Below are 26,143 nucleotides of genomic sequence, written 5' to 3' on the forward strand. Positions count from 1 at the left end.
AAACAAACAAACAAACAAACAAACAAACAAACACACTCATTCCTAAGAATAACCACACCAGCTGGGGCAAATTGCATTTTCTACAACATCCACCATCTGGCAGTGGAAGGGGACTAACTAGTTGAATTTAGCAGCTGTTGAATGCTGCGGCAGTGTGCAGTGTGTCATGCGTTGCAACACTGTTGCGCAGTACTGACAATCCTCAACACTCGTCCAAGAGCCGGAAACAAAACGAGTCACGTGATTTCTGCTTGTATCTCTTCTTTAGTATGTATATTAGCTGTGAAGCCAGTTAAATAAGGAGTCAAAGAAGGTACTGTTTTGATTTGTATTCTTATTTTATCTGTTACTTTATAATTTCAAATTCATTTAGCATGCAGAGATTAACTTAAACAGTTGGTAGTTGATTTATTACAGGAAGTAACAGTTAGCTAACTAAATATCGCCAGGTACCTTGCTAAGTAGCTAACATGTCAGAACCCACAGTTATATTAACAGGCTATGTTACTCTTCATCGCTGTGGACGTTTAATGGAGCATGTTTTCTCTGCACAGTTGCCGAGCGGTCTGGATCGCACGATAAAACATTGGCTACCATGGCTGATGTGAGTAACGTTATGGCCTGCATTGTTCTTCCAGTTAGCTCGTTCACGAGTCTCTGCCCTTCTCTCGCTCGGTTGTGACACTCACCTAAGAGCTTGTCTAACACATTTCTCTTTGCAGGATTTGAAGAGATACCTGTACAAGCAGTTGCAAAGGTGCGTATGATTGATGTTGCCTAAAATTAAAGCTATGTGTCATGTCACAGTTGACAGTTAAAGTATCAGAATGTTTAACGTTGTTTAAATTTGTTAAATCTACTGTCTGTTCTCCTTCAGTGTTGAAGGTCTTCATGCTATTGTAGTGACAGACAGGGATGGTGTCCCAGTTATCAAAGGTATGAAATCATTTTTGAACCTTTCGATCGTCAACTTGTATATTGGGCAAAATACTGTATATACTTTATACTTTTTTTCCACTACAACCCCACAGCAAAGGGTAACCACACTGATCCATGGTATTGTAGTCTTGTTGGGAGCAGAAAACTGGTTTGCTCGGCATGCTGTGGACTACAGAGAAAGCACCATTTTAAAAGCCTTGCTTTTTGTAGTTTTGTATTGCCTGTTTAACATAGATGAAACTGTGATTTGAATTTTTATTTTACCCTTTTTTAGTCCTTTTCAGACATGTAATCTGTAATTATGCTGGAATCATGGCTTTTTGTCATTCATACATCTTAATTACATTAATGTTCCATAAAGACTTAATTCTAACATGACAGGACCAAATAGAACTGCAAAGCTCATGTGATATTTGGCATCTGGCACCATAGTTAAAAATAACAGGATGGTAGGTGGAGACTCACATACTACCACTAACTGCTTGTTCAATTTATAAACTGATCTTAGGTGGTTGTAGCAGTTTTGGGGAATCTCATACCTTCAGCATATCATTAAGGCTCAATCTCACTGATCTCACTCCTGTTGAATGGAAAACCATACCCACCCATGTCTGCACATGTATATTAGCTGAATAGAAATTCAACAGTATTCAATTCAGTTTTATTAATATAGTGCCAAATAATCTCAGGGCACATAGACCAGGTCTAGACCATATTCTTTATAATAGTATTGAGTACAGAGACCCAACTGTACCATGAGCAAGCACTTGGTGACACTGGCAAGGACAGAACGGGCAGGAACCTTGAGCAGAACCAGGCTCTGGGTGGGCGGTCATCTGCCTTGACTGGTTGGGTTGAGAGAGAGAGAGAGAGAGAGAGAGAGAGAGAGAGAAAGCAAACATACAGTAGTACAATAGAGATGTAAAGCAATGGTAGTGGCAATAACATTCATATTAATAAGGATAGAAACAATAACAACAATAAGTAGAGGGCAGTAGATGGCTTGGAATCGTAGATCCAGACTCTATAGCTCAGAAGGCAGAAATGGCTGCAGAAAGTAATAGGAGATAGGAGAAAACAAGAAAGCACACAACTACGGGAGAGAAAAGATGTCAAGTTAGTAACATGCAGTTAGTACAGAGGGAGAGAGGAGCTCAGTGCATCATAGGAAGTCTCTGTGAAATCTAGGCCTATAGCAGCATACCTAAGGTATGGTTCATGGCTCACCTGACCCATGGGGAACATGATAATAAGGATTTGCAATAATCCAGTCTAGAATTAATAAATGCTAGAGACAGGATGTGCCTGATTTTTGCAACATTACATAGGTTTTCACCTAGGGCAGTCCTTGAAGTTTGTTTTAGGTGGGAGTTAAAGGACATGTTCTGATCAAAGAAAACAAGCAAGCAAATATATTATATATATATATTGTGCATATTTTGTAAGACAATATTTGAAATGAATGGTGTGGTCAGAAAGGAGACGGTTGTTAACATTGCTTCTGTGTCCCTGCAGTTGCCAATGACAACGCTCCAGTCCACGCTCTAAGACCTGGCTTCTTGTCCACTTTCGCTCTTGCCACAGATCAAGGCAGCAAGCTGGGCCTCTCCAAGAACAAGAGCATCATCTGCTACTACAACACCTACCAGGTCAGAGGCCAGCTTTCCAATAATGATTCTATGTTTAATTAGCTATGATAGGTTTGTTTGATTATTTATGTTAGGTTGTATGCCAAGTTTTGGCCCCTTTTTGGTCAGTTTCAACCACCTCCAAAATGCACATGAACTGCACATACTGAACAGCTTGTTTATGAGGAATCTCTGCTCAGAAAGTTCTGATCTGAACACATCCAAGCTGTTTTCCTAGATAACCCCTCATATCAGTGCAAGACATGAATCCTGCGGCAGACATGAATGCTGCGGCAGACATGATGTGAATGCTTTCAGTCAAACTTAAAACATCTGTTCTAAGGGCACTGACACATCAAGCCGTCAGTCAACTGTTATCTGCTGTCAGGTGGTCAGTGGCCAACCATCATCTATAATGTGTCAGTTTTTAGGTGAACTTATAGTGATGCGCTTTTCCTTAACCCTTTAACACAGAGTGTGTCATAGGAGACACGTTTGTGCAAGCGCACTTTGGATTACCATAATTACGCTATCGGAAAAATTCCAATGGTTTCTGAAAGCTGAGACGTTGCGCTTTACAGCCAGGTTTAGGTTTTAAAGGGTTAAAACCTAAGCCATATTACCGTAATGACACCATATTGGCTGTAAAGTGCAACATCTCAGCTTTCAGAAACCATTGGAATATTTCCGATAGCGCAAACGGTGACGTAATTATGGTAATCTAAAGTGCGCTTACTCTGTGTTAAAGTTAAGTCTAATGTGTCTAACATGTCTGTTGTGTCTGTGCTGAACAGATTGTGCAGTTCAATCGGTTACCACTGGTCATCAGTTTCATTGCCAGCAGCAATGCCAACACAGGTAAAATCTTTCAATGTTCACTGTACTGTTTACCTCAGTCCACAGTAACATCAGTAGTTTTTGCACTTCTCTCAAAGCCGCACATACTAAAGATAATAAAGCACAGATACCATTATGAAATAGAATGACTTGTAGAAGTGGTAGTAGTAAGGGGGAAAGCCCTGTTAAAGCACAGTAGGTGAGTGAAATAGAAACAGAACATATAATTTTTTAAACTAAGATATCTTCATTCCCCACAAAACAAACAACATAAAAACCTTCGATAAGGGATTTGAAAGGATTCTGATTTGATCAGCATTCAATAAGTGGATTCGGATTCGGTGGTGGTGGGTGGCACAGCGTGTGACAGCTGGGTTCAGTTATGTCACTTCACTGTTTTGGCAACAGGATCCTGACTGTTCACTGAACAGCCATCTGTGTCATTAAAAACAACAACTTTTTGAAAACTCAATATAGAACCTTAAGTTTTATCTGCCTGCTATAGTCAGATTGTGGGGTATCTTGTGTGCAGAGTTGACTGGTGGTATCATCAGAGGAAAGTCAGGGGGTCACCACAGACATTAAAGTTCACCCTGTGTTGAACTGCGGAGTTATTTTCCACGTGTGCTTCTTTGTTTGTTGAGCATCTAGTCGACCGGTGAAGTAACAACAGTAAACTTTGTGTCCTCAGGTCTCATCATGAGTCTGGAGAAGGAGTTGGCTCCACTAATAGAGGAGCTGAGGCAGGTGGTGGAGGTGACATAAGCTCTGACAGGCATGACACCCCTGAGCAGGATCCACAACAGAATCACTAGTCTTGATCACATTCTGCTAACTGATCTTATGGTGTATTTATGTCCTATGGGAAACCTGTCTGGAGGTTTTTACTGTTCCAAGCAATGACTTGGAAGTGTTAACATCTTCAGACCTGTTTACATCATGATTTAACTTTCCTGTACACTTTTCATTCTGTTGAATTTGCTTTCTGCCATTTTCTATTGAATTTAGAGGCATCAGCATTTTCACATCTAAGACAGTTTATATGTCAAATCAAATGTCAAAAAGTCTGAATAAATGTTAAATTTTTAGCCCCTTAAGTGCTTTCCCTGCTTTTTTCATTGTTAAGACTATGATATGAACATTATGTATTTTTACATTTAAACCTTAAGGTAAAGGTCAATTTATCCATACAGTTTATTTCATTGACAATTGCAATCCAGTCAACCTATATTGGATGCTGACACCATTTTCCATATAATGTCTTTCCAACAAGCAGCCAAAAGTATTTTAAAGTTAAAACCTACACAGCATCAAATCCAGGAGCCATATGCATAAAACTCTGTCCAAATTCTTCACACCATGTACATGTGGAAATATAAATGTTTATATTTCCACATATTTTTATATTACCAGCGCTGGCCATTGCTCTTCCTGAAAGAGCATTGAAAGTGTCACTAATAGAGTACATGGGTTTTTGACATTGAAATGGAAGTGTAGCATGTATGATTGGAGTTTTAGAGGAGTGATTAGAATCCTTCACTTGGCTAATATTTTTCTATTCTTGACTACATCAGTCTTCAGTAGGTTCTCAAGCAGTACCCCCACAGCTGAGGTGACTGGCTCTCCTGTAGGACATGTGATAGTATGACCGCATCATGTGCATGAACATAGATAACCGCACAACTGACTGAAAAGCATCCTTTGTGTATATTGTGTTTATCTATTTTATTGTAATATGTACGGCAAATTCCCTGAATCTCAACATCTCATGTAAAAATAAAGCTGATTCATTCATAGACTGAATTTACAGTATTAAAAATACACAGGAGAGAACATAATGCTTCGCAGTGAGCCGTTTTTAAAGATTTTCCTCACCACCAATGGGCTTGGAGCTGAGACGGACTAAGACATTGTTGGGTTAAGACATGGCAAGAAGGTGGATGATATTGTGATAAGGTTGAGGATACTATGATAATTATATGTACACTAAAAAGGATTTTTGTAATGCATGGGGCTGTACAGAGGGAAGAATGAGTCTGACCCGTAGTGCAATTTCTCATTGATTAGCCGGAGGGGCATGGAACTTATTATACACTAAATTATCACCTGGGGTTAATTTGGGATTAGTTATGTGGGGTGGGGGATATAGTCTATGCCTCACTGGGTCTATCCGGTACCACAAGCACAAACGCACACCTACTTCAAGAGATGAAACAAGGGTTACATGCCCAGCCACTGTGCCATGCGTAATAGCGCATAGAACCCCATATGCTTGTCATAGTATCCTCAAATTCATCTTAATATCATCCACCTTCACACCATCTCTCAACCCAAGCATGAAGCAGAACTTAATCAAACTGTGTAAATGAGCTGTATGCCTCAATGTAGCCGTTCTCCGCACATCGTTTCCTCATTCATGTTTCACATTCTAACAATATGTGTGAAACGTTTCACGTTAAAACGTGATAAATAGTATCTTGTTTTACCAAGAAAAGTTTCTTGTTAGAGAAGAAAAGAAAAGTTTCTTGTTATAACGTGTTTTTACTTTTGTATGTTGTAATAATGTGAAAATATCTTGTTATAACAATAAGCTTTTCACGTTATAATGTGATACTTTTTTTCTGGCAATACACTTCCATAGTTAGCCTCCAGTCAGGACAATCAGGGAAGTGTGTCCCAGCGTTATTCACGCTCGAGGTTTCTTCAATTTTGAATGATGCTGTTCTTCGTTGTTCATCCTGCTGATGTGAAGTCTTCTATGCAGGTGGGGTTTGTCTCCATCTCCAGTGTCTCCAATGACAGCAGTCATCGACCTTTATTTATCTGGGACTGGAAACAAAGAGAGTGTCACTGCTAGCTTTTTTCATATAGATTATCAAGCAACACTTTTGAACGGGGTTCGGCGGGATGTTCAGGGTGACAGCAACACTCAGTAATATAGTAAACAAGCCAAACGAGACAGGCACCAGGAATAGTATCTCAAAAATGTATGGCAACAGGACTTTTTTTTACCAATTATTTTACAGTGCACAAACCTTAGCATGCACATCACAAAGTTTCAACTTTAAATTTCAAACTGGCAGTATCAGAGTCTTGTGCTACACACATACTGTAATACAGTACAGCAGTGTGTTTTTTACGATCAGCGGTTGAAGATTTTTTTTTCAATCATAAGGAAGTGGGTTAATATTACACAAGCTATATGACATATTACTCACTTTCAATTTGTTTGTTCTGTGCAAAAATCCTTCCTCAGACACAAATACAGATTTATGGCACTCAGATTACTGAGTTATGAAGTGTTGTCATTGTCAACTTTCTCTCAACCTGCCTTGTCTGCTTCTACTGAATTTCAATTAATGATTTCCTCTGTTTCCCAACAATCCCCATGAAAGTCAGGACCTTGCCTTGCTATGTCCAGAGATGCACAGCACATTATGAGTACTTCTTTAAATGTTATTGTGTAATTTCTTTCCCTTTGCTACACTATGATATGGAGTGAGAAGGGAGGTCCTCCAGCAGTTTGCGTTGCTGGTAAAATATCTAATTTCCTGCCAGCTCTGTGTAAAACATACAGCCTGAACAAACTCACCAGTTTCCACCTCAGGATCTTGATCCATTCGTCTGCCTCTACGCCAGTCTTTGCACAAAGATAAAATGTTCTCTCAGGAAACACCAGGCTGTGGACACATAGAGATATGGAGAGTCTCTCAAGGGAAAGGAATGAAGAGTTGTGCATTACAGTAGATTATCTAATTTTTTACAAATGAAAGTTGTGTGTGTACACTAAAAAGTGGACACAGGACTAAACATTTGCTTTGTCATTTGCCTTTAGACAACTAGAAAGAAGACACTCTTAGTCGCTCCTAGTTCTCTGGTTCAGACAGTAAACATCACAATACAATTGCATTGCACAACTGATTTTGGACCAGAATGTGTTTCTGTGGAGGGTTCATGACCTTGCTACCAGATCTGACCTTTAAGAAGAGTGAATCATTGAGTCAGAAAGCGGTCTCGTTTTAGAGTGCCTTTAAAATGTAGTTTCTCAGAAACCTTGGCAGAGTTTTGTTTCATAGTCAGGATATGGTTTAGACTATGTTTCTCAAGTTTAAAGGATTCACTATTTTTCAAGTCAATAATTCATATGAACATTGAAACAGGTTTTGCAAGTATTGGCCATTCAGAGGTTTCATTCAGTTGACCTGCTGTATTCTGATTAACAAATTATGAATTGGAAATGTAAGAGCTGAGCACTGTCTCTTTTTTTTACCTATAATTAGTATGAATTTACAAGAAAATCACTGAACGTAAAATGAAGAGTTAACATACCCATCTATAGGTTCAGGTATAGGTCCCTAGTAAGTTTAATGATGGGTATGTATAAACGTTTTTCATTTCAATGATTAAAATGCAGCTGAATGTATTATATGCCCCACAAGGGGATACAACAAAAAAGCTTTCCCTTCTGAAAATGCCTTGATATATTTCAGGCACTACATATTACCCATGAGGCCATAAATGGTCTTACTTATGTAGCGCTTTTCAACCTTCATCGTTCCAAAAACGCTCAAAAGTTACAGACCATTTCTGCACCGTTTACTCCTTTTTTTCGTTTGGTTTCCGTTCCTTAAATGCATATTGTCTTTTCAAAATAAAGTTCCGGTTTCAAAGGAAGTAACAAAATAAGAGCAATCTAACAAATACATTACAAATGCAAACTTAACATATTAACCACATTGTGCATTGGGGTCATTTACAACCACATTCCTGAAAGATGAAAAAAGAAGACGAGAAGGAAGAGCATTGAAATCTAAATCAGCACTTCCTGTTTGGATTGATAACGAACTGAGCACCATTGAACATTGTGTAAAAGATAAAGGTGGGTCAGTGGTTGTAACCTCGGTAAAGCCACTGCTGCCTTTCAGCTCATGTGCACTTCTCCTTCCCTCCCCGTTTCCTTCTGTTGTATTGTGTTGTGTTATGTAACGGTTCAGACTTCCCCTTTTTCAAACAACACAACTGTCAGACTTTGCTTCCATGGGGAAGTAAAGCCCAGAGAAAACACCCCTGTGAGTGCAATGCTGTGACTGATCTGAAATAGAGTTGGTTAGCTTTTTCTTCATATTATCGGTGTCATTAGATACACATTGCACAAATTTTGCTTTTGGTATTTGTGTCCATATTGCATATTTATATCTCTTAATTATATCATATATATTTATATCAATTATATCACTTGCAAATTTTTGGGGTATTTGTACCACGCATAATACGCATCTAACAGGCCCTTGGATTATTACATAATCTAAATTTAAAACAGGTTAATCTGGCCATACCTGCTGGCAGTATAGTATGACAGGCAAAATGTCAGTTTCATGACTTGGTGGTATAACCAGACTGGCAGGTCAGCCAAACATTAAAAATTCTCCTTTCAAGTTGAACACCAACTGGAAGCTAATAAATGGTGCTAAATGGTCTCCGCCACTTCTCACTTGTCACTGTGGGAGTGTCAATGCCCACAAGTTAGCTAGTAGGTTACTTGTTCGCAAACATTATGTAATAAGCAACGTACCACTTTCTCCAACAATGACTCTATACCAAACGCCACTACTTTTTTGTTCTTGACACATACTAAAGACTAAAAGTTACTATCTTGTGAGTCGTAGTGCAATACTTTTAGTAGTTTTAATGTACTTAATGTGCTACAGCATGAAAATCCATCAAAACTGTCCTTTAAATGCACAGTAATGCACTTCTAATTAATCAGATACCATAGTGTATGGACCTAAGCCACTACCCTCCCTCTACAATAGCTCAGTTTAGCCACAGAAAATAATTAAAGGCACGTTACTTCATTTTAAATAAAGAGTATGGCTCCTATTGAAAGATGAACAGACACATGTGTGGTTGGGTTTTAATTTCTACATTCATGTACTCAAACTCCCTAATGCTCCCAGTGCTCGTCACTGATAGACCATCACTTACCAGAAACAATTGACTCTGTCCTGAGAGTAGTCAAACTGGACGGCAGAGCAGGCTCTCAAATCCAGGGTTCGAATAGGCTCCTCACACTGCAACAGAGACACTCTACAGATTACACTTACACACTACAAGTTCAAATCCTCTTGTTGTTTGTCTGGTGTGACTAGAAGTGGCTGAAACTTAATACAATTGCTCTCGAAATTTCTCGAAATAGCACATTTAGCACACACTGTCTCAGAACTGAAGAGAGACTCACCATTTTGTCTTTGAAGTATTTGAGCTCATATCTGTTGAGTGTGAACCACCTCTGTTTCCAGTTCTGCAAAACATTTAAATGTGGATGTATTCAAACACTGAACCATATGTTTCTAAAAGAGTCCTGCTCCACTGCAGTTGGATAACATTTTCAACTGCAATCACAGAAGTACAACTGAACAGAATCCCTGATAAAAGCTGATTTGTCTTCAGACACAGTGAGGTGTAACTCCCTTACAGTTCCACTACTCTTACCTTTACAATTGCTCCTTGTTTCACCAGATAGCCTTCCTTTGTGCCCAGCTGAAAAGACATGATTTGTATTAGTAGAAATATGATTCTACAGTGAGTGTATGTATGTATGTAAGTATTGACTTTCAAAGATAATTCTGGTTTATTACAACTTGGATCTGGGCCAAAATCATCTGATTGGTTGTACCACCCAGAGGCATTTTGGTCTGCACCTGTTGCACCTTGCAAGTCGAAAAAGAATTGAGAGGTTCTAGACTAATTTGCATTTGTGATGCCAGACCAATTAATCCCTTCCTGACACTTATATGATATAATACCCTTGATATAATAAAATAGAATGATCTTTTAAGGCTGAAAGTTGAATTTGAACCCTCCTGTAGGTTACTTTGGTCACATTACATTACAGAGGTATTTTGATATTTTTTTGTATTAATTGGTGTGTGCAGTGGTTGTCATACCGATGGTGCATTTGGGACCAGATCGTTTTCTGTGCGGCCCGTCTGTACAGCTGTGTGAACTCGCACAGACTCGTAGATGGACGGCTCCTCCACACGCCACGGGTATGGACACTTCAGAACGATGAGGGTTCCTGGTTCAGAGGCAGAGGGGAGATTACAATCTGACTACCTGAAAAGACAGAAGAAAATACAACACCCAAACACAACAGACCTTTGTGGGGCTTTCCTCTTGTTATTGAATTGCAAAATGTGGAATGGAGATTTTATAAATGGTAAATGGACTTTACTTATATAGTGCTTTTCAACCTTAATGGTTCCCAAAGCTTCACAGCTTGGTCTCATACACACACACCAATGGCAACCAAGCTGCCATGCAAGGTGCTGGCCTCCAACCTCCACCTTGCTCTACCTCCCGTGCAGTGCTAACCACTGCACCACCATGCTGAGGTATGTTGTAATGTTTTATGTATGTCATGAGTGCACTGTGCAACACTGGAAAATCATCAGCTGCAAACAAAGAAGTGTGTAGTACCTCAGTGTGACAACTGGCACCAGACTGCACTGTTTGTTTCTGATAAACCCTGAATATATATGTTTTTGTATTGTATTTGTTTTACCTAAGACTTGTCCCTGAGTTATATAACAAGTTCTTCTCTATAGAATTATGAAAATAATGAACATTTTGATTTGTTTGATTATACAGTATATCCATTGAGGAGGACATTGTGCGTCTGCCTCAGTTTGTGTTTGTGTGTCCTGATGTACCTGATGTCATCGACAGAAGACAAATAAAATATATTTTTGATGGATAATACTATGCTCTGATATCTTATTACTGGTAATTCCTCCCCAGATATTGAAATAAATGAGAAAATTGAATTGAATTAAAGGAGTCAGCTGCCAGGTCTGCCCTGCCTCCAGAGGACTGGTCACTCTCAATATCCACAGCAGATATGAGAAGAACCCTGCTGAGAGTGAATGTGAGTAAAGCTGTTGGGTCTGATAACATGGCCGTGTACTAAGAACATGTGCCTACCAGCTAGCCAGACAGCCACCATCGACCCTGCACCTAAAAAAGTCTGCAGTGTCTAGTCTAAATGACTACCGCCCTGTGGCATTCATCCCCATTTATATGAAGTGCTTTGAGAAACTGGTTCTCCAGCTCATCAAAGACAACATCCCATCCAGCCTGAACCCTCACCAGTTTGCACACCTACATCACTCTACTAATGAACGAATTACTAAATAATTATTTAGTTAAATGGTAAATGATCTCACTTATATAGCGCTTTACAGCTAAGACTCATTTACCCATTAATGCACCGATGGCGACCAAGCTGCCATGCAAGGTGCTGGTCTCCATTGGGAGCACCTTAGTGTCAAGGACATGTCGACATGACAGGGGGAGCCGGGGATTGAACCACCCAACCCGCTCTGCCATTTTCATTTAGTGTTACTTTTATATACTGTGTTCTATTTTATTACATGTTTTGTTTTATTTTATTCTAATTTAAAATATGTGTATGTATATATATATATATATATTTGTTTATACATTTTCTGTGTGTGTAGCGTGGAGGGGGCTACAACTGCACGTCCTTGTGCTACCCTGTATTGTATGACAATAAAGCTGAGCGTTGAACCTTGAATTCTCTTTAACATTCCTCCAAATTGGCTTCCAGTTGAACTATTGAATTATGTCCAAACCCCAACATGTTATATCACTAGAAAGGTCAAGATGTCCTCTATCAGGGACAAGAGTTAGGTAAACCCAAAGGCAGGTATGGCCTCATAAGTAAGACACAAAAATGCCATGGAGTTGAGTGTGACATACAGAAACTTGACACATCTGTTTATCACAAAGATTGGTCAACAGTTAGGTAAGGCAAGTAAAAACCTTTGAGTTGTGGTTGAAGGTTACACAGTTTAAACACTGTGCAATGCTTGGTTAATGCTTGGTCTGGGCTTTGTGAGAAAACAGCAGAAAGGCTGTGAGTGAGCTGAAAACTGAACCCAGGTCATCACAGCTCAAAGTAAACATACAATATCTACTATACCTTCTGTACTAGTCGTCCTTGCCTTTCTCTCGCTTGGACCAATGTAACTCACATCACTCCCATTCTTGCATCTTTGCACTGGCTCACAATTGAATTTAATGAGCTACAGCTCTACAGCACAGCCTGAGATCCTTGGGCAGGGGTCTCCTAGTTGCTTGAGCCACCAGGCCTTTTCAGTGTGTGCCCCTCAGCTTCGGAAATCCCGGCTTGGGTATCTCAGGTTAGACAACTCAGTAGCATCTTTCACTTCTTGAAAGAATGTTTTTATCCTGTTTTGGTTCTATTTTTGTATGCTATATTTCACTTACAGTTTTAGAATACTGTTTGCTCTGTATATTTCAGTTTCAAACTACTGCCGGTTTGATTTGAGCTTTTCCCACATTTCTAACACAAACTTGTACTGTAGCAAGTGATTTCTAGTATAACCACAAAGAGGCACACCTTTGCTATGAAAGCACGGAACCAGAAAGAGAGGCAAAAGAGCGATATGTTGTTTTACTGTATAAGCTGGTAACATGCAGAAAGCTTGTTGAGTGAAGATCTGAAGTATGCATACCTGTGTCACTGCCCAGCACAGGCTGGTTAGCAAAGTGGTTGACAAAGTCTTGAAGGGTTGCAAACTTGTTAAACCCAAACACATAGTCGTTGTCTTTGCGTGTCACATGAAAATGCTTGACGGAATCCTTCGCCCTGTGTGTCAAATGACAAACAAACAACATTTAATGTTGTACTTTCACAAATGCAAAAATAGAGTAATCTTGGAAAATGTTCACTGTACATTCGTAGCTGAATGAATATAAATGAGTATAGATACAGCGGCAAGCTTCAGGACGAACTTCCCCCTCTCATAACTTTTTGTAACCATGGTTTCGTGTAGACTAATAATTAAATTGTGTAGATGTAGCCTACATTCTTTTTGTAGTTTTACTGTAATGTGATCAAAATAGTTTGTCCTTAATTAATGTAAAAACAAGGATAATATTGTTGAAGAATGTCAGCGCATAAACGTTATTTGTTTAGGCCTACATATCACCTAAGTGGATGAAATGTCCAAAGGACAATGAATGTCTTTAAGGTATTAAAATAACATTTTGTCTGTCATTTGTCTTTTTTTCCTGAAGGGCAGAGGGCTTTAGATGAAGTTAGAATGTCTAACTTAGTTTGAACAGTTTACATTGCATGGCGTTGGTGCATTTCCAAAATACATTACACTAAAATCTAAATCAAGCTCAGGGATGATTATTGATCTGATCTCTGTTGCAACGTCTACCCAGTAAGAAGAAATATTAGGACACTCACAAAAATCATGAAAATGACTCTCAAATTCTCAAAATTCTGACCATGTTCAGGTTTGTTACTTCATGACTTTTTTATTTGGGGATTTATAAAGAATCTTAAAATGTTTTTCCAGGCAAATTCCCTCCATAGATCTGAAATTGAGCTGATAGACTGTGACCTACATATGTTTAACCAGTCGTCTTCAGTTAACTTTATCAGCTGTAAAAATGAATAAATCCTGAAAATCTGTTTTCTTTTAGTATTACCTTTACATGCATCAATTAAATTATAATCACTCATTCCTTTCTCTCTGGTAGTTTTAATATTTTCATCAAAATAATGTCTCAACTGAAGACATCTGAAGAAAAAATGTGTCCCTAAATGATATGTTTCTGTGAGTTTTTGAAAGGTATCTAAACCTTTATTGGAGGATATTATACAATATGAAGTGAAATACCCATATTTGTCCAATGTTCAAATCTAACGCACATACCAGCTGGTATGAAATCTGTGTCATATACCACCCAACATAATAAGTCCTTGAGTTCTTTATGCCAGATGTCTAGAGGGACTGCAATCCAGTTAATTTGTCTAAGTGTTTCTTTTGGAGAGTTTTTTCACCCAGTATAGATTGGAGAGGTATGCTTATTTGACTTTGTTCTAAGTCCTTCCATTTTGCATCACATTTAGGATTGTACATATTCATTGGTAATAATGACTAATGATTTAGATCTGCTATCATATCAGCTTTTGTGTTCATAGGTGGCAGATAAATCTTTAGGTATTTGTACTCCTAGACATTCAATTATGTTACCTTTCTATTTAAATCTATACATTCTGTAGTCCCCTGTGGTTCGTAGAACCAAATTCTGTACGCAGAGATTAGGGTAAATTAGGGTTGGTAAGGGTCACAAGAATGTCGTACGCATACGAACAGATCTTACATTCAGTATCCACAATCAATATTGTCATGACCTGGCTCCAAGGAAGGACAAAATGTGGAGACCACACAATACTCTTTAAAGTAAAATAAATGTATTTAAGAAAACTAACTTAAGTCTGCAGTCAGTTCATCAGTAATGTGTGCAGTGTGTGTGTGTGTGTGTGTATGTACAGGTGTAAGAAAACAAAACTAAACCAATCAAAGTCCAGACAAACCAAGTAACCCGGGGAGAAGAGAGAGACTGGCTGCTCAGGCACGTATATAAATAGGTGAGGCGTCACACCAACCCAGGTGTCAGCCATAACTCCTGATAAGCCACTCCCCAGATCCCAAAAACCTAATAATCAGAGAATAGGCCTTGAAGCCTAGGGCTGTCACAAATACCTGTTATATTTGTCTTCTCTAATTGCCTGTGCCAGTGGCTCAATAAAAAGAATAAAAGGTGTGGACTAATGGGACATCCCTGTTGAGAAGAAATACTGTTTATTTTAATTCTGGCTGCAGGAGAGCAATATAGAGAATTCAGACATCCAATGACCTGTTTATCGAAGCCAAAGTGCTTAAGAACCAAATACACAATATAATAATATATAATATGACATTCCCATTGGACCATGTCAAAAGCCTTCTGGGCATCAAGACTAATAACTACAGATTCTATATTACTGTTTCTCATATGGTCAATAACGTGGAGAGTTCGCCTCACATTGTCCTGGGTTTTCCTGTTTTTTACAAAGCCCGTCAGGTCTGTGTCTCTCAGATCTGGGATTATATTTTCCAATAATTTTGCTAGTACTGATGCTATAATAATAACTGCTTGTCTCCAAGACAACAGAGTTTGGCCATTCTTCTAGAAATTACTTTAGCTCTCTTCTCTACTTGATTTTCATATAGGTTATTGAAAATTTGTTTTGTATCTAGGATCTGATTTAAGACCAAGACCATCTTACACCCGACGCAAAGCGGCATACAGAGCAGCGCAAGTGTCATTGCTAGTTTCCAACTGTCATTTTCACGCCAAGCGCCCATGTTGTGTACGTAGAACATGTACTTGCCCCCATCTGAGCGCCCATGGAAGTATTGGTCTTAAAATGGGTTGTGGACAGGCGCATTGTTGGCGCATTGCTATCTTGAGGCAAAACAAAAACCTGATCTAAAGTCTGGCGCAGTATTTTCCTGCTATTTAAAGGGTGCAGTATTCAGATAGCAAGATGCACTGACATAGGCGGGTTCACAACGCACATACAACTAACTTGATACCAGGGGTTAAATTAGGATTTGTTATGTTGGGGGGGGTGAAGCAGGATATAGTCTATATGGACCCTCACTGGGTCCGTCCGGTACCACAAGCAATGAAACAATAAGGGTTCCATGCCCAGCCACTGCGCTGTGCATAATAGCGCATAGAACCCCCCAGTGGCACCGCACATTAGAATACCTGATATTCTCTGTGAGGTGATGAAGGCTTGGAACAAAATAAAGCCTACTGCTGTGAGAAAGAGGAGACGATACGCACTATACCAGTCGGGAAAAAAGGCAGCTCTCCATGCATCAACAGACAGGAGGGAAAGCGCATGTTCACAAGTTCTTACATCACCTCATTTACGCCTATGATCTCTACAGCTACGAAGAAAACATGTTTTATTGTTTTATTGTTTTATTGTTTGCTTGTTACACTCAAAGGGACTCGCAGCAGCTCTCCTCATCATGTTACACCCAAAACACACCTATGACTAAATACAACCCCTTTGCGCCTTAAAGGGCACCCAGATTATGCGCCGTTTAATTAGCAAAAGGGGAGTAGGACACGCCCTAAATGCACTTGCACCATGCGCTTTAGACCATGCGCTGCAGATCGTTTAAATAGGGCCCCACATGTTTTATTATCTGTTGAACTACTTTAACATCTACTGTAACAATAGATGTTCATGGTGTTACCACTTATCAGATGCTGATAAGCCACTCAACTGACCAAAACTATGGTGTATTTCTGATATATGCAGACTGACCTGACAGACAGGGCGAAGCAGCCTGGTCCCTCATTACCATTTCTCAGGAGATAACTTCCATCAGTCCCATTGGACAAGAGAAGGGCTTCAGCAGCATGGCGGGACAGGTCATAGTGGTACCACCTTCAACAAAATATATGAGAAATAACCTGTAACTCAATACTGTGGTGATATGAGAAGCAATGTTGATCTATTAAATTTCAGGGGGGGGGGTTGTTTTGAAGCTGAAATGTAAATCTGTCAGAGTTTGGAATTGGAAAAGTTGAAAGGTTGAATAGAATGAAATGACTTGCCAGAATTGGAAGCTGAACTGCTATACCTAAAGAAGCTTAGAGCTGAAACACATTGCTAGAAAAGCTGGAAGCTAACCTGTAATGTTTCAAGTAATATTTCAATGGTTTTCACTTTTGTAATAAATTGTTGAAAAAAGCACAATACAGAAGAAAAAATATTTCAAAGCACTGCTGAAAATGCAGAAATTAATCTTATTTTGCAATTCCAGCCTTGTCCGTGGCCCCCCAGTAAGCTCCTGTTACCATCTGGGGCTTTTATTTTGAAAGTACAGCCTTCTCTGTGGCCCCTCATTAAATTCCTGTTACCATCTGAGGAAATATAATATTACTAGATTCCATATCCTTTCATTATAAATGTAATCTTTATTTAGTTTAGACAGAAAAGGGTAAAGAAGCATGTGCTCAATTGTAAGTGTTGAGTTAAAAAAAATCATGCCTGTGACATATTTTACAGATACAAGACATTGAAACTGTAGTGAAATGTATGTGATGTTGCTGGTATGGTGTCAATATGACTATCAACAGCTCATTTTCACTGTCTTTTTGCTGAGGACCGCATACTACCCGCTGTAAAAATAGCAGATGGGCCTGAGACACACTGCTCACCCAGGCTGTGTGGCTGCTCTAACCTTTTAACATGGGTGGCGAAAAAAAGAGGTTCAGCGATGCACACACAACGTAGGAACACTATTTTACGAATACAATAAAAAGTAATTTTCTGCAAAAGCTGCCAAGGTTCAACCTGAGACTGGATTGGTCAGTAGTCGATCTGGCTCTCATTAGTAGGCATTTCACAGGCACCAAGCTCTCTCATGCTCAATCTGTGGCTCCTTCTCTCACCCCCTCAGTGTGTGCCCCAAAATCTGTAGCATCACCCTAGATGGCAACTTGATGCAAGCATCCCTGCCTCTTGAAAAATTAAACCACATCAGAGGGGTCATAGGAAAAGGGCAGGAGGCAGTAGCGATTTCAAAAAGAGAATTGCTTTCTTGGGCATCTTCTTCTTCTTCTTGGGCTCAAACCATCCTCGATGCTCAAAAAGCAATGAGTGCTCCGCGATCTGCTGGCTCATACAATAAATGTTATGGCATAACTTCTTCGGCTGCTATGTATCTGTGCAGATTTAATTGGCGTCTCTGCATGTTATTTTAATCTGATTTGCTTTGCTACTTAAGTTGCACAGCTAGCTCCTCATGTAAGCGCATGGAGGGCCGGGGAGGTTTGCCTGGTATGGCTGTGTTGGGGGTCTTTGGGCAGGGAAGTGTGCTCTCTCAGAACAGAGACATACCACCAACTACAACTTTCTGCAGATAAAAATAAAGTTTCTTTGACTTAAGTGGACTGAAAAATTATTTTTCGATAGGCATGCACAGATCTGATCTGTTGGAGTGGGAACAGCTCGGATGTTGATGAAATGAATATATTGACCAATAGCAAGTCAACAGTTGAGTGAGTGAGTGAACCTGAGAGCTGAGTCCAAAATGGAGGAAGCCATCAGTAGGTTATTTTAGTTTTATTTAGCCCTCCTCTGTTGAAGTACAGGCTGCTCCACAAAAGAAGAATGGTTAGCGGATAGTTATGAGATAAGAGCAGATGGTACAAAAGCAGCAAGCTAATCACTAACCAGCTGGAATCACCATTTATTCCTCCCTGGATCTCAGAATTACACATCATCTCATTCAATAAATGGTTTTATTGAAAAGGGGGAAAAAGCTCTCTGACCTAATGTACCTAACATGAACCTGAATACTATTTGTAGATACATTGTTGCCAAAAACAATGTGGAAGAACAGGCCTTTGAGTAGTTTTAAGTGGAAATTAGGCCGTTAAACAAACCTTAGACTGACAGATGCAAAGGAAACTAGTAAAGGGATGTGAAAGTTTATTATTTGCATTAAGAGTTGCTGAGAATGTGTAAAAAAAACATGCACACTGAACCATCTTAACATTCTTTGTGTTATTATTGAAAAACATTACTGTGAGAGAACTTGTTAACATAAGTTAAAACGATTTCCTGGTAATTCACCCTTGTAAATTATATTTGTATATATGTAGTCAATAAAAACTGCAAACAAAACTATTTTAAGAGGCTACTCTTCTATATTTTGCAAAGCTGTTGTGAGCCGTGGAAACAATTGAGAAGAGCTAAGAACGTAAGGCAATGTAATGCCAGGGAATTATTTAATCACAGGCTACTGTAAATACTTATGTTCTAAAGTGTGTTTGTATAACAGGTGAAAAACAGAAGAGAGCTTTACATACAGTACATTAAGTTAGTCCCAGACAGTCTTACCACAAAGATTCTAACTCATCTCTCACGTCTTCAGTGGACGCATCACTGTAGAAGCTCATCTCTCCAGGAAGATCCAGTCACTACCTCAAAGTTTAGCTAGCGATCATTTAAGCATGCAACAGCCAGACAGAAGTGAAAGCAGTCAGCTTGTGTCAGACACGCCTAAGAGGAAATATGCTTTGCTGAGACTACTGTGTGTGTACAACATGGGTGTTCTTTCCCTTTACATTCATGCTTGTGACAGGGCTGAATTCCAGGTTCCAGGTAGAAATCACCTGGGTAGAAGAAGAATAATAGTCTAATAGGTTCATTGTTCATTTGTTATTTGTGTTGTAAAAGTACTTAAATCTACCATTACAAAAATAATGCATGTGAAATATTACATTTAAAATGTGATATATCTGATATGCCATTTGGGTGAATTCATCCACGTTCTTTTGTGTGAACTTTTCCCATGTGAAATGGTGTTGCACATGTGATATTAGATGTGAATTCATATTTTCTTAGATTCTACATTTGAAATTCACAATTGCCTGTCATGTATTTTATATGAAGAGGTGCTCCACATGCAATTAACATCTGAAATGTGTTTTGGGGCTGAACTCTCACACCTCTTACCACCACAGCTGCCCCCCACAGTGCCCCCCCCTCCTCCAGCATCGACACCTCTGTCTGTCCTTGAAAGAGATGTGAACAGGCTCTTCAAGAGACAAAACCCCCGGAAAGCTGCTGGACCAGACTCCATCTCCCCATCCTGCCTGAAGCGCTGCGCCGATCAGCTGTCTCCGGTGTTCACGGACATCTTCAACACCTCACTGGAGACATGCCATGTGCCAGCCTGCTTCAAGGCCTCCCCAAAAAACCAGGGCCCACAGGATTAAATGACTACAGATCCGTCGCCCTGACCTCTGTGGTCATGAAATCATTTGAACGCCTGGTCTTGTCTCACCTCAAATCCATCACCGACCCTTTGCTGGACCCCCTGCAGTTCGCCTACAGAGCTAACAGGTCTGTAGACGACGCCGTCAACTTTGCCCTACACTTCATCCTCCAGCACCTGGACTCCACAGGATCCTACGCCGGGATCCTGTTTGTGGACTTCAGCTCTGCCTCCAACACGATCGTCCCTGCTCTTCTTCAGGACAAGCTCTCCCAGCTGAACGTGCCTGACCCCACCTGCAGGTGAATCACAGATTTCCTGTCTGACAGGAAGCAGCACGTGAAGCTGGGGAAACACGTCTCAGACTCGCGGACAATCAGCACCGGCTCCCCTCAAGGCTGTGTTCTTTCTCCTCTACTCTTCTCCCTGTACACCAACAGCTGCACCTCCAGTCACCAGTCCGTCAAGCTCCTGAAGTTCGCAGACGACACCACCCTCATCAGACTCATCTCTGGAGAGGATGAGTCTGCCTACAGGTGGGAGATTGACCATCTAGTGACCTGGTGCAACAGCAACAACCTGGAGCTTAACGCTTCAAAGACAGTGGAGATGGTTGTAGACTTCTGGAAGAGCGCAGCCCCACCCGCCCCCATCACCCTGTGTGATTCTCCAGTGGACACTGTGGAGTCCTTCCGTTTCCTGGGCTCCATCATCAGCCAGGACCTCCGGTGGGAGCTGAACAGCTCCCTCATCAAGAAAGCCCAACAGAGGATGTACTTCCCGAGGCAGCTGAGGAAGTTTAACCTGCCACAAACAATGCTGGTTCACTTCTACACTGCCATCATAGAGTCCATCCTCACCTCCTCCATCACTGTCTGCTACGCTGCTGCCTCCACCAAGGACAGACGCAGACTGCAGTGTATCATCCGCTCTGCAGAGAGGGTGATTGGCTGCAACCTCCCATCTCTTCAGGACCTGTACTCCTCCGGGACCCTGAGGAGAGCTGGGAAGATGCTGCGGACACTTTATCTGGACACTTTACTTTATTTTGGTCACTGCACTGTATGTTATTTATCTTATCTCATTTTTGTTTTTATTCTTATTTTACCTTTTGTATTCTACATATTTGTTGTCAAAACAAAGCACCTTCAGACCATGGCAAATTCCTTGTAATGTATGTTACTTGGCAATAAACAGTTTCTGATTCTGATTCTGAACAAACAAACAACAGAAAACAACAAACAACAACAAAACAAAACAGTAATATGAAGTAGCATCCAGGTTGGCTGGGACTCTGACTCTGGTTACTCTCAGGCTGGATGTTATCCTATAACTCTGATGTAGTTCAACTGTTTGTGGAGAAACATGTGGTTTTCTGTAAATGTGCTTCTTGAGGCTGGCTATCACATTACAAATCTAAAAAGATGACTTCTATGAGAGATCTCAGGTAATTTCAGAATACATTGCACAGACTACACAATATCTTAACAATTGTTTATTGCAATGTCTGGAACCGATCAAACAGTTGGAAATTTGTAGCATACATCCAATAAATTATCATCAGTGACCGCTGTTGACTACATCAGTTTTTAAGGCTTTTGTAGAGGGGAAGAAACTGTTTTTGTGGCGGGAGGTTTTGGTCCTGATGGACCGCAGCCTCCTGCCAGAGGGGAGGGTGTTGAACAGATGGTGTCCGGGGTGGGAGGAGTCAGCAGCAATCTTCCCTGCTCTCCTCAGGGTCCTGGAGGAGTACAGGTCCTGAAGAGATGGGAGGTTGCAGCCAATCACCCTCTCTGCAGAGCGGATGATACGCTGCAGTCTGCGTCTGTCCTTGGTGGAGGCAGCAGCGTACCAGACAGTGATGGAGGAGGTGAGGATGGACTCTATGATGGCAGTGTAGAAGTGAACCAGCATTGTTTGTGGCAGGTTAAACTTCCTCAGCTGCCTCAGGAAGTACATCCTTTGCTGGGCTTTCTTGACCGGAGGTCCTGGCTGATGATGGAGCCCAGGAAACGGAAGGACTCCACAGTGTCTACTGGAGAGTCACACAGGGTGATGGGGGCGGGTGGGGCTGCGCTCTTCCTGAAGTCTACAACCATCTCCACTGTCTTTGAAGCATTAAGCTCCAGGTTGTTGCTGTTGCACCAGGTCACCAGATGGTCAATCTCTCACCTGTAGGCAGACTCATCCTCTCCAGAGATGAGTCCGATGAGGGTGGTGTCATCCGCGAACTTCAGGAGCTTGGCGGACTGGTGACTGGAAGTGCAGCTGTTGGTGTACAGGGAGAAGAGTAGAGGAGAAAGAACACAGCCTTGAGGGGAGCCAGTGCTGATCGTCCGCGAGTCTGAGACGTGTTTCCCCAGCTTCACGTGCTGCTTCCTGTCAGACAGGAAATCTGTGATCCACCTGCACGTGGGGTCAGGCACGTTCAGCTGGGAGAGCTCGTCCTGAAGAAGAGCCGGGACAATCGTGTTGGAGGCAAAGCTGAAGTCCACAAACAGGATCCTGGCATAGGATCCTGCGGAGTCCAGGTGCTGGAGGATGAAGTGTAGGGCCAAGTTGACTGTGTTGTCTACAGACCTGTTGGCTCTGTAGGTGAACTGCAGGGGGTCCAGCAGAGGGTCGGTGATGGATTTGAGGTGGGACAAGACCAGGCGTTCAAATGATTTCATGGCCACAGAGGTTAGGGCGACGGGTCTGTAGTCATTTAATCCTGTGGGCCCTGGTTTTTTGGGCACGGGGATGATGGTGGCATGTCTCCAGTGAGGTGTTGAAGATGTCCGTGAACACCGGAGACAGCTGATCAGCGCAGTGCTTCAGGCAGGATGGAGAGATGGAGTCTGGTCCATCAGCTTTCCAGGGGTTTTGTCTCTTGAAGAGCCTGTTCACATCTCTTTCAAGGACAGACAGAGGTGTCGATGCTGGAGGAGGGGGGAGGGCACTGTGGGGGGCAGCTGTGGTGGTAAGAGGTGTGAGAGTTCAGCCCCAGGTGTGATGAGGGGCTTGGGGCTGTTGGGCTGGAGCTGGTGGCTGATGGTGTTAGGACTGTCCCATTGTCTTTCAAAGCGACAGTAGAAGTTGTTGAGGCTGTTGGCGAGGCGTCATCGTTAGCAGAGTTGGGGGCTCTTGGCTTGTAGTTGGTGATCTGCCTGAGCCCCCTACACACAGAAGCACAGTCATTGGAGGAGAACTGGTCTTGTAATCTCTCTGAGTACAGTCGTTTAGCTTCCCTCACTGCCTTGCTAAACTTGTACTTGGCTTCCTTAAACTCTGCTCTGTTGCCACTCTTAAACACCTCTTCCTTTTCCAACCTCAGCTGTCGCAGTCTTGCTGTGAACCAGGGTTTGTCGTTGTTATAACTCATGGCTAGGACACTTCCCACCTTCACTCAGTATGTGAGCTGTCCCACTAGCGAGGAGAGGACCCTGGACTTGCTGTATGCTAAGGTTAAGGATGCATACAGCTCCTCTCCCCTCCCCCCTCTGGGTAGGTCAGACCACAACCTAGTGCACCTCAACCCCTGTTATGTGCCTCTAGTCAAGAGCCAGCCTGCAACCACGAGGACAGTGAGGAGATGGTCAGAGGAGGCTTATGAGACACTTCAGGGATGTTTTGAGGTGACTGACTGGCAGGCGCTCTGTGAGCCGCATGGAGAGGACATTGATGGGCTCACAGGGTGCATCACGGATTACATCAACTTCTGTGTGGACTCCACTGTCCAAGCAAGGACTGTCCATTATTATTCTAACAACAAGCCATGGGTGACAGAGGACATCAAGGCCATACTGAACAAAAAGAAGAAGGCCTTCAGAGCTGGCAACAGAGACGAGGTGAGAACGATCCAGGGGGAACTGAAGGTAAAGATCAGGGAGGCCAAGGAGAAGTACAGGAGGAAGCTGAAGTGGAAACTCCAGCAGAACAACACCAGAGAGGTCTGGAGTGGAATGAGGACTATCACGGGTTACAGGCCGACCAACAACAGAGGAGCTGAAGGCAGTGTGGACCGGGCCAACGAACTGAATCTGTTTTTCAACAGATTTGACTCTGTGGGCCCTGCTCAACCCCCCCATGACTCTTCTGCTGTCTGCCTCCAACCTTCACCTATTCCACTCCCCCCTCCCCCTCCTCCTCCTCACAGCCCCCCAGTCCCCAGGCTGACGGCACTCTTCAACCTGACGACTCCACCCCTCCCCCACCGGTCATCTCTACAGTGTGCTTCACTGCCGACCATGTTAGAAGACAGCTGATGAGACTCCACTCCAGCAAGGCTGCAGGCCCTGATGGTGTCAGCCCCAGGGCGCTATGTGGAGTACTTCACCACGTCTTCAGAGGGTCCCCGTGCTGTGGAAGATGTCCTGCCTCATTCCTGTGCCAAAGACACCGCGACCCAGTGGCTCCAAGGACTACAAACCCATGGCACTGACCTCCCACATCATGACGACCCTGGAGAGACTCGTCCTAGAGCAGCTCCGGCCCTTGGTCAAGCCACACTTGGACCCCCTTCAGTTCGCCTACCAACCCCGACTTGGAGTGGAGGATGCCATCATCTACCTGCTCAACCGCGTCTACGCCCACCTGGATAAGCCGGCGAGCACTGTGAGAGTCATGTTTTTTGACTTCTCCAGTGCGTTCAACACCATCCGTCCGGCTCTACTGGGTGAGAAGCTGACAGAGATGCAGGTGGATGCCCCCCTCGTGTCCTGGATTGTCAACTACCTAACTGGCAGACCACAGTATGTGCGCTTACAACACTGTGTGTCAGACAGAGTGGTCAGCAACACTGGGGCCCCGCAGGGGACTGTCCTCTCTCCCTTCCTCTTCACCGTCTACAACAGGGACTTCAGCTACTGCACAGAGACCTGCCATCTTCAGAAGTTTTCTGACGACTCAGCAATAGTTGGATGTATCAGCAAAGGTGATGAGGAGGAGTACAGGGCTGCTGTGGACAACTTTGTCACATGGTGTGAGCAGAACCACCTGCAGCTCAACGTGACAAAGACAAAGGAACTGACTGTTGATCTGAGGAGAACCAAGGCGCCGATGACCCCTGTTTCCATCCAGGGGGTCAGTGTGGACATTGTAGAGGATTACAAGTACCTGGGAGTTCACATAGACAATAAACTGGACTGGGTAAAGAACACTAATGCCCTCTACAAGAAGGGCCAGAGCCGTCTCTATTTTCTGAGGTGGCTGAGGTCCTTCAACATCTGCCGGACTATGCTGAGGATGTTTGATGAGTCTGTGGTGGCCAGTGCTATCCTCTATGCTGTCGCATGCTGGGGCAGCAGGCTGAGGGTGGTGGACTCCAACAGACTAAACAAACTGATCCGCAAGGCCAGTGACGTTGTGGGGGTGGAGCTGGACTCTCTGACGGTGGTGTCAGAGAGGAGGATGCTGTCTAAGCTGCGGGGCATCTTGGACAATGTTTCACATCCTCTCCATGACGTACTGGTCGGACACAAGAGCACCTTCAGTGGGAGACTCATTCCTCCCAAATGCACAACAGAGCGACACAGGAAATCATTCCTGCCTGTGGCCATCAGACTGTTCAACTCCTCCCTCTGAGTGTCAGACACTCAGGAAGAGACTGGAAATCTGTATCTACTTCACCTGTTCATACAATTTCATTTCAATTCAATTCAATTTTATTTATATAGCGCCAAATCACAACAAAAGTCATCTCATGACACTTTACAAAATAGAGCAGGTCTAGACCGACTCTTTATAATGTACACTACCTCACTATTTATTCTTAAATGTTTAAGTGCAATACATATATAGTCATACACTTCAGTGCAACACATACATATACATTGTTATTGTATATATTTTTTACCTCATTGTTTACTTAAATACTGTAAATGTGTAGATTTTTTATTTTCTATTTCTTATTTTTATATTTTGTACATACTTTTAGTTCTAAATTATGCTACTTTTTACTCTTGAATGGGAGCACCGGTACTATACAATTTCCCCTCGGGGATCAATAAAGTATTTCTGTCCTCACAGAAGCTGATATATGAAGTCACAGCCTCTGTG

At 42.1% G+C, this 26,143-nt stretch overlaps 2 protein-coding genes across 3 annotated transcripts; one reads left to right on the forward strand and one right to left on the reverse strand.

Moving 5' to 3' along the window:
* The first annotated feature begins 220 nt into the window (after nt 1-220).
* Nucleotides 221-4,491, forward strand: lamtor3 (late endosomal/lysosomal adaptor, MAPK and MTOR activator 3). 2 transcript variants are annotated; one of them, XM_070920471.1, is made up of 7 exons: nt 221-313; nt 555-604; nt 723-757; nt 878-936; nt 2,455-2,588; nt 3,362-3,425; nt 4,096-4,491. In XM_070920471.1, the coding sequence occupies exons 2-7, from the start codon at nt 596-598 to the stop codon at nt 4,167-4,169; spliced, it is 375 nt and encodes a 124-aa protein (XP_070776572.1). In that variant the 5' UTR covers nt 221-313; nt 555-595; the 3' UTR covers nt 4,170-4,491. The 2 variants fall into 2 exon arrangements, with proteins under 2 accessions (XP_070776572.1, XP_070776573.1); XM_070920472.1 differs by having other exon boundaries at nt 2,524-2,588.
* A 623-nt stretch (nt 4,492-5,114) lies between these two features.
* Nucleotides 5,115-19,288, reverse strand: dapp1 (dual adaptor of phosphotyrosine and 3-phosphoinositides). The gene is made up of 9 exons (XM_070920445.1): nt 19,225-19,288; nt 16,639-16,761; nt 12,965-13,098; nt 10,352-10,482; nt 9,897-9,944; nt 9,643-9,705; nt 9,390-9,475; nt 6,997-7,084; nt 5,115-6,233 (listed from the first exon to the last, which is right to left on the reverse strand). The coding sequence occupies exons 1-9, from the start codon at nt 19,281-19,283 to the stop codon at nt 6,210-6,212; spliced, it is 756 nt and encodes a 251-aa protein (XP_070776546.1). The 5' UTR covers nt 19,284-19,288; the 3' UTR covers nt 5,115-6,209.
* Between the last annotated feature and the right edge of the window lie 6,855 nt (nt 19,289-26,143).

Source organism: Enoplosus armatus, chromosome 15 (assembly GCF_043641665.1).
Source record: "Enoplosus armatus isolate fEnoArm2 chromosome 15, fEnoArm2.hap1, whole genome shotgun sequence".
Taxonomy (NCBI): domain Eukaryota; kingdom Metazoa; phylum Chordata; class Actinopteri; order Centrarchiformes; family Enoplosidae; genus Enoplosus; species Enoplosus armatus.